The sequence below is a fragment of the Sphaeramia orbicularis genome, chromosome 4, assembly GCF_902148855.1.
Source record: "Sphaeramia orbicularis chromosome 4, fSphaOr1.1, whole genome shotgun sequence".
Taxonomy (NCBI): Eukaryota; Metazoa; Chordata; class Actinopteri; order Kurtiformes; family Apogonidae; genus Sphaeramia; species Sphaeramia orbicularis.
In genome coordinates, this window is record NC_043960.1 from 45,808,190 (window position 1) to 45,817,855 (window position 9,666).

The window sequence follows — 9,666 nt, forward strand, 5'->3', positions numbered from 1 at the left end:
TTTTTTTTTTTTTTTACAATCACACATCTGTCATTAGTTATTATATTATTATTACTATTATTATAGTACACAATGCACGTTGAGTTTATTCTTAAAAGTGTGTATGCAGCATTTCCATGTCTTTCTTGGTGTGTCAGTGGATCTGATGAGCGTTCCATAATGCGTAGCACTAATAGGATTTGTGAGGGGTCATTCACCTCTGAGATTCCATTCACATGTTCAGGCTCAGTCAGGTGTTTGGAGGCTGACAGACAGGCATGAAAAATCCACATCTCCCAGGTAAACATCTCTACTATTTTTTTTTTTAAAAATTCAAACATAAATTATCTGGAGGTTTGATAAAAGGATTGAAATGTTTTTGTTGTTTCGGACTGTTTGTTTCAAACACTATCTTTATTAATAACTTAGTTTTACCCAATATTGTGAAAATATTTGTGTCTATATAAGGTCTCTATAAATGCACAATTAATGGCTGAGTTTTTCTGTTGTCTAACCTGTATCTAATCATATAAGACATTAAGAACATTTTTTAAATTTACAATATCAGACTGTAAACTGCAGGAAATAATTGCAGAGGGAAAGGAAACAGGAAAACACACTAACACAATGCATAATAATGAAACAGAACAAAGGTAGTTCATTAAACTGGAGGAAAGAGATCATGGGTAGGTTCCTTAAAACACCTCATCAGATGAAAAACAGGCATTATTGCCAGAACAGTAATGCATTATTCATCAAATTTATTACTTTACTAGTGCAAAAAGGTTTTGTGGCTACTCATGCATTGCTTTTTCAAAAGGAAGCATTCTTGTCAGTAAAAGAATTAAAACAAAAATTCAGTGTCTACCAATCTGAAATCTGCCAATCTGACTCTTCCTTAAGGTGTTAAATGTTAGTATGTGATTTCACTCATGTTACATTTGAAAGCGTCACTGAACTTAAAACCACCACAGTAACAGGGACCATAATGTAAAAAGTGAGGCCTGGTTGAATTAACAGTTACTAAAATTAACAAAAAAAAAAAAAAAAAAAAAAAACAGGCTAAATGAAAATATGAAGTTGAATCATTTTACTGAATAAAGTTTAACCAATTTCAGTGATGAAAAATATGACAATATATTTTATATTATAGAAAATGAAAAAGTACAGATATAGATTTCTTTTTGCTCAACTTGAAGTAACCGGTTTCATAAATTTTGAATTTGGACCTCTTTTGCCTCCATATTTCACTGCATTCCTATCCTTTAATATGGTTACCCACTGAACCTACTAAATTATTTTATTCCTCTCCAAGTACCACCTGTTTTCACAAATCTTGGAAAATCTAGTTTTAGCCGATGTAAACCTGCAACATAGAACAGCAGCAGATACAGCTAAAGACTGCATCATCTGTGTCCTTCAGGGAATTCAAATGTTTAATTTCATCAATATTTTATTAACAATTAGTTGTGTTTTATGTCATTTAATTTTTTTTTTTTTTGCTTTATGCTTTAGTTGTTTTATTGAATCTTTCTGATATTTGTTTTATGCTTTTATCACCATTGATTACCCTCATTCCAAGTGTAATAACTTCCTAATTCTTTTTATTAGATTTTTGATGTTTTCAGAATCATTTGTGTTTTATCATCTCTAATTTCCTGTGTTCCCTTGGTAATACAGCAACAGAGGCCCTCACCTGAGTCCCTTGTTAGAGATGATGATAATAATAATAATAATAATAATAATAATAATAATAATAATAATAACAATAATAATAATAATAATAATAATAATAATAATAATAATAATAATAATAATAATAATAATAATAATATTTAACCATCAACCTGTCCAGGGACTACAGGTGTAAATTTGCACTTATGCTATAACCTGGCACTAAGCATCTTTTCTCTGACTCTGTCTAGATCTTTGTATCGTTGTGTACTGACCCTGTCCAAATAAAGGCATACCATACCATACCATGCCATGCCATGCCATACCATACCATACCATACCATACCATACCATACCATACCATACCATACCATACCATAATAATAATAATAATAATAATAATAATAATAATAATAATAATAATAATGAAAGGTAGTTTTTAGGTTGTTGATAAAACTAAACTGAAATTATTGAAGTAAATGTGACTGAGTTTAACCTAGAGATTTAGTACAGACAGAGAAAAACAACAGATATCCAGGAACTTGGTAAATAAATCTGACAAAATCTAACCGTTTTTGTGAACACATTTCATTAACTTTTGAAATACATTGGAGCTGATTTACTGCTTTAAATGTACTCACTAATAATATATGTCAAACTGAGTTGCCTTTTTTTTAAAATGCTAAACAATTGTAACATTTTTTACATTGCAATTCAACTACATGTGAAAAAGTGTAGCAGCAGCAGTAATAAAATATTTTTTTTAGTAATATCTACATTGACTTGACATGTATTTCTGATCTGTATTTTTAGTCCCAGTCAGCCTGTCTGTAAATAGCCTTGTGTGTTCTGACCCACTAATACTGTATCTAAAAGAAGCTGTAATCCTTCCCCTTTGAGTCCTGAACTGACACTGAGCCAAAGTAAACAGACAGCGTCCCAGAGGACGATCAGTCGCTGTTTTTGACCACTGGCTCCTTTTAACCCTTAAAGACCTTAGCAGCCACCACTGACCACACACGTCTATTGATCTAAGATATTTAATATCTGTTGATCCATGAATCCTATCAATGCATGTAAATAATGACGTAAAATGCAGTTTGGCATATTGTCATGGTCATCAGATATGACCCATTAGGATGTTCAAAGGCTCCATAGTGAACATAGAAACATCATCTGCAACATTGATTAGGCAGTAAAAGTCATGGAGTTTGACAGATGACAGTGGTTGGAAATGTTTGCTTTTATGTTAATTTTTTTACATCTTTGCTGGAAAAACTCAGTTTTTCTGTTTTTTTGTGTTTTGATTAAATAACCTTTGAATTTACTCTTGTTTTCATGAACATCTACATGAAATATAGGAAAATACATGATTTACATGAAAAATACAAAATACAGAGATTAATATTACAATAAATTATGATAAATCACAAGAAACTAAATAGAGTGTTCTTTAGTAGGTCTTTATGGGTTAACCACTGAACCCCAGAGTTGATTATTTGAGTTCTTGACTTATGACCTGTTGTTCGTTGCTTATTGTGCAAAGTCCAGATCATCATCAGTCATATTTCCTGTGATAACAAATGTAAGGTGGCTTAAGGTTTATACTAAACAAAAGTGTCCTGTCTGGGGAAAAGAATAAAACACTTGCTATTTTTTAAATAAATGTGCTGAATGTGTTTGACCATTTGTATTCCCAGAACAGAAAGAACAGGAAGGCTTGATACATCCTGCTTTTGTTCAGCAATAAAAACAAGAATGCACATTAGACATGGATTGATTAGAATCCAAAAAATAAAGAAAAAAAGCCCTCTTTGAGTTTATATCAAAATGAAATGCAAGAAAAAGGAGCTCCTCATGTGTCTGAACAAACAAACAAATATAGAAACGCATATAGAAAATGTAGAATTTTATGCTTGCAAATTAAATTATAACACATGTTATTTTAGTCCGTCTTTATTTCACTCACCTATTTGCAGGTTCATGGAGTTGTAAAAGAGGCCATATATAACAGCAACCCTTAACAAGGAGGTCAATCTCATTACCACTGTCCCACAGAAAAAAAGAGATCCACTCCTTGTCTGAACATTTAATGTTAATCCAATAATGACCTCTTATAAAAGAAGTCACAAAAGTGATGTAAGCCTAATTTTCTTTTATTTCTTTTTTTTTAATGGTCTACAGGGTTACAGCTCTACCACTATGAAATCAACCTGGGTACCACCTGAGCCAAAGTCCTGTAAATTATTGTTGAGTGGATCAATACAGATATGACAGATATGACTCTCCTCAGATCTAACGATTAGCTGTTGTTCTCCAGTGTGCAAGTTCTTTAAGGTGTCTGGATGCTTTTTATTGGAAAAAAATAAAACAAAATAGTTTCAGTCAGATCTCCAGACTCCACAGCCATCTACCCAAATCATGTACAAGCCCAAAGAGGACCAAGGTCTAAAAACCCTGGTCTTATTTTAATTTAATTTCACCTGTTCTAATGGTTTTCATTTATGTGTTATCCTTCTTTAATGGTCTACCCTTAACATTCTTGGTGATTATTGTACTAAGTGTGGATTTTCATTAGTTATCTTCATGTCCCTCTTGGTTTCCTCTTTGTATGTATTCATACTTTTTATGGTTTTAATGGTCACAGTCACAGTTTTGTTTCTTGGCTACAACTCATACCTCAAACACATAGTGCTTCCACCTGGAAAAAAAATATGTTTGTGTTGCAGTTGCTTAAACACACAGGTTTGTATTCTGACATCACTACAACAGCCTCCAGCAACTCATTTAACACACATTTTATCATTAGCAAAAAGTAATTATCTGTGTGTGCCGCATTTATTTATCTTATCTTTATCTTATATGATTCTTTTGTTTCCTTTCAAGCCCCAAAATTACGATTATGGCCGAAACCAAATGTGACCAAGAATTCCAAAGAGCAATCTCCAACACTGGAAAAGACAACCAGGCCCTTAACGTTTCTACCTAAATCTGATATCCCAAAAGTGACTGAAGCAGAGAGAATGAATCAGTCACCATTTGAGAGGGTCATTTATGACATGGCTCACAATGAGAGGATTGCCAACGAGCTGATCCTGGGCCGACGGGTGGGCTTCTACGAGCTACGAGGAGAAATCGGTCAAGGCAACTTCTCTACAGTCAGACTGGGCATCCACGCTCTGACCAAAGGTCAGGACAACTCAGTATTTAAGATTTCAATATTCATTATTTCACTATTTTTATATATTTGTCTTGTTCCTCTTGTATTGTTTGGGATACTTGAATCTAAATGTATTTTGTCTTTCATCTTTTTTTCATTTTTCATCTTTTTAAGTTAAACCACTTTAAGGGCCTTCTCTTCTGTCACACATTCGACGCTCACGATCTGGCATTGTGGAGACACTAAAGTTGTAGATTCATTTACTAATGAGTTTTTTAAGTAATATTTGTGTCAGTTCCCAAACTGTATCAGCTTGAAATCCAAAAATTCAGTTTTATGTCTCATCAGGACCGAAATCTTTGAAAGATATGTCACAAGTTTTCACACACACATTCACAAGAAATATGTACTTGACTTAACCAGTGTCAAAAAATCATGTCACTCTCTTTTATCATTTTCATCTAAAGTCTTTTATGTTGTCTTTGTCTTATTATGTTATTTTCATTTTGTATCTCTTATACTGTTTTTGTCTTGGTATGTCATATTTATCCTCTTGCATCTTTTATATCATTTTCATTTTATTGCATCTAATACACCAGCCTTTTACAACTGATGCTTCTCTGTTTTTGTACATAACTTTGGAGTCAACATTAATAAACTCCTCCAGAGAACACTTGAGAGCAATTTACTCTGACAGTTGGAAACCCCACACAAGCAGCTCCGTGTTCTTATCCTAAGTTTGGGAAAGACAGCCGTAGACTGAATGGATCCGTGAATAAGACCTTCTGATCATCCCAGATCTCTGCCTGAAGAGAACATATTTCAGTGTCTGTTATGAGAATTAAATGTGTGTCTATGTTTGTACATGTTGCTCTGTGTTTACAGGGTGTTCTACATTTTTGTCATGCCTGTAAATAATCCCACAATAATCTTCCGATTAAATTTTCCAAAGTAAATTCTTTCTGCCATTATCTCATATGCAGCTGTGGCATCCATGTACATATTTTCTGTTTAAGTCTCTTAAGTTTGCCTTTATCCACGTTTGACCTCCTGGACTTCCTCTCCTTCTTCTCCCCCAGAGAGAGTTGCTGTTAAAATCATGGACAAACAACGCCTGGAGAAGAAGAACCAGCTCATGACATCCTCAGAGATCAGCTGCATGGAGAAACTGGGCCACCCTAACATAGTCCGACTCTACGAGGTGATTGAGACGAGCAGGAAGTTGTACCTTGTGATGGAGTATGGCAGCAGTGGAGACCTGTTCTCCAGGATCACCACCAGGGGGAAGCTCAACGACCTGGACGCCAAAATGATTTTTGCACAGATCATCTCTGCTGTGAAGCACATGGTGGGTGAGCTTAAATGTTACCACTTAACACATAGCCTGTATCTGGTCTTTGTCTGGATATGTGTTTTGCAGCATTTTATAAGTTCAATAACTCAATCTGTATCTAATTTGATGATGTGAGTTTTAGTTATTTAAATTGTTTTGGGAAATATGCAATATTTCCTTTCACTTTTACTATGACAAGAAATGAGGGGTTACAGGCAACATGATGTTTCTACTTGGACCCAAACTCAAAAGTGACTCACATGAATTATGTAAACACTGGAGATCACAAGATGTCTCATGGTTAAGAACGTCACTATGCTTGTTGTTTCTTTGATGGTAGTTTATGATTAGTTAACTTAAATGCAGTAATGACAAAGAAAGGATCACATTTGAGTTGATATCATGTATGTACATGGAACTACAATATTTACATACCACTCATTACAATATAACCTGAAAAAAGTTTAAAAAATTTCAAAAAAATTCATTCAAAATGTGTATGAGAATTAACTCATGTAAGACTAAAATTGTATTCTATTTTATCTTCCTCCAGTATTAAGATTTGAGGACTCACATTCCACCATATACTGTATGATGGTGTTGGTATATTATATAAAATCACCTCACTTTGTCCCTACCTGGATTTAACTCATAAAATACTTCAGTTCCTTCCATTAGATAATTACAGCAGTGATTAATATGTTTCAGTTGTAACAAGTTCTTTAACCCTTTAACTAAGGCAGTGAGGAGCTTCTAATTTCTTAAATGACCGTCGGTTTGATAAAAGCATAAAGATTGAACTGTGTTTCAGAGGATAAAGGTCATGTGGTCTGATGAGTCCAGACTGACCTTGTTCCAGAGGTGGATGAAGTGATTACCCGTCATGCCTAATGCCTACAGTACAGACCTATGGGGTCAGTGTTCTGATCTGGGGTCAGTTCATTTGGTTCAGGTTTGGGTTAAGTAATGTTCTGTGTCCGTAAACTGAGGTCAGACGAACCTGAATAAACTGAATGATTGCATCTGAACATCAGTGGGTTTTTCTTCCCTGATGACACAGACATATTCCAAGAAGGAAACATCAGGAGTCATCTGGATCCAACAGTAAAAAACAGGTTCAGGGGCAGGAGGCAGTATTTTCACTCAAGCATTGACCACCATAGAGTCCAGACCTGAACCCCATTAAGAATTTTGGGGAAATGATGGAGAAGACTTTACTGCGTGGTCTGACCCACCCATCTTATTGATTTATTTTGTTTATTTAACCTTTATTTCATCAGGTAGGTCAATTGAGAACCAGTTCTCATTTGCAATGATGGCCTGGCCAAGAGGTAGCACAGCAGACAGATAAAACAGAAAAAAAACTAAGAAACAAAACAAAGAAACAAGTAACAAATTACACAGATTACATGATCACACAACAAGCTTTAATAGTGCTAATAGCGAATATTATTTGCAGTATTTACAATGATACTGTATATTTTTAAAAGAGTAGTTATTAGCAGTAAGAATATAAAAACAGATAATACAGTTTTACATGTCATAACAGATGCAGTATGAGGACCCATCATTAATATAAGATCCTGGTGAAAGATTAATGCAAATCTGGACAGACATAAATGGGATTCACATAAACATTGTATGGCATAAACAATATCATGGTGAATGTATCAGAAATCAAAGCTAAAAGCGGTGTAAGAAAATATAGTTTCTATTAGGTGTCCTTGCCCCCCCCCCCCCCAATAGCTATGTGTTATAGTTACAGAAATACAGAAATTATATTGGCTGCATATTAATGCAGGAGACATGAATATAACACACTTAGCTCTAGTCTCATATCATTTAAATGAAGAAAAAAAAATTACAGGTTGCATTTTCACACAACTTTAATCCTTTCTATCATCTACGTTAACTTGTTGTCAGTGACCATATGACCTTAAAATGAGGATAATTTGTTGTAATTAATCAAGTTAATCACGTTCACATGTTTTAACCTACATTCATATCTGTGAAGTGTTATACCCTGTTTCTTGGTTTGACTTTTTTTTATTTTAGGACCTCCAAAAACAGCCTAAAAGTCTGGTAGTTCAGAACATGTTAAAGTTTCCTTTCAGGCGTCAAGTACAGGTCCTTCCTCAAGACACCTTTGCTGTTTTTTAACCATAAACTATGCATTTTATCGTAACCTGGGGCCAATATGTATTTAGATGTTACTTTGACGTTAGAAAGAACAGAGAATTCTTAGTATAATTTATTTGTTGTATGGAACAAGTCTTTGGGAGAACAAACCACAATAAAATAGAATAGAATAGAATAGAATAGAATAGAATAGAATAGAATAGAATAGAATAGAATAGAATAGGCTTTATTGTCATTACGCCAGTTATGCAAAAAAAAATAGCAGGTGGTCTCTGCCAGCGACAGTGCACTTACGTCTAAATAATAACACAGAAGATAGCAACATTTACCATGTTCAAGTAAACTTTGGCTCATAACATTAATGCTGACATTTTCTACCTTTTTTGTGATTTTTTTTTTGTCAGCATGAGAACAACATCATCCACAGAGACCTTAAGGCAGAGAACGTCTTCTGCACCACCAGCTACTGTATCAAAGTTGGTGATTTTGGCTTCAGCACAGAGTGCGGGCCCAATGACCTCCTCACCAATTTCTGTGGTTCACCACCTTACGCTGCCCCTGAGCTGTTCAAGGACAAAGGCTACAACGGACGTTATTCAGACATCTGGGCTTTGGGTATTCTCTTGTACTTCATGGTGACGGCCACTATGCCCTTTTATGGAGACAACATGGGGAGGCTAAAGCGTTGCATCCTCCAAGGGGCCTTCAGCATCCCTGCTTATGTACCCGATCATTGTCAGCTGGTGATTAAGAGCATACTGCGGCCTGTTCCTGTCGATCGTTTATGTCTCACAGAGATTGTAAAGAGTGCTTGGCTGAGTGGGATCGAGTACACTAAACCACATGTCAGGTTGCCCCTGTCCCCTGCTCACTTTGCCCAGGCCGACAAGGCTCTGTGCATAGAGGAGCAGGAGGTGAAGGATCTGCTGTCAGATCTAGGTATCGTGACGGTTCATTTGCAAAATAACCCCTGTTCAGACTGTAGGAGCCCATTGACTGGTACCTACCGCATTCTTCTCCATCGAGTTCAGAAGAGGAGGTCAGTGGAGGCTGTGGGTTATTCTGCGCTTCACCCTGACGACTATAAGAATCAGAAGACATGGTCTGAAGCACCAGTAGAAAAACACAACCCCTCAGCTGTCTGCGTCATCCTGTAAAGGAGTGGACTGGCTGTAACTGTGGCTGCACAGGATGATACTAATAAATATGTGCCACTACCTCTCTGACGCTTCTTCAGTATTCTTTAGTTTCACTTAAAGGTCCAGTGTGTAAGGTTTACGGGGTTAGGGGGATCTATTTACAGACGTGGAATATAATATTGATAATTATGTTTTCACAAAAATCAGAAAATCATAAGAAAATGAGAATCTTGGTTTTGTTA

The 9,666-nt window shown here is 35.4% G+C and overlaps 1 protein-coding gene across 1 annotated transcript; it reads left to right on the plus strand.

The window, feature by feature from the left end:
• Positions 1-153: 153 nt before the first annotated feature.
• Positions 154-9,666, plus strand: LOC115418623 (serine/threonine-protein kinase NIM1). The gene is made up of 4 exons (XM_030133149.1): positions 154-279; positions 4,540-4,842; positions 5,893-6,161; positions 8,690-9,666. Exons 1-4 carry the CDS (start codon positions 258-260, stop codon positions 9,440-9,442), a joined length of 1,347 nt encoding a protein of 448 aa, XP_029989009.1. The 5' UTR covers positions 154-257; the 3' UTR covers positions 9,443-9,666.

Bases quoted from the DNA above. Each gene is read 5' to 3' on its own strand.
- LOC115418623 (XM_030133149.1), top strand. From the start codon at position 258: ATGAAAAATCCACATCTCCCAG. The intron at 4,843-5,892 runs GTCAGGACAACT...CTTCTCCCCCAG, and splicing joins CATCCACGCTCTGACCAAAG to AGAGAGTTGCTGTTAAAATC. The intron at 6,162-8,689 runs GTGGGTGAGCTT...TTTTTTTGTCAG, and splicing joins TCTCTGCTGTGAAGCACATG to CATGAGAACAACATCATCCA.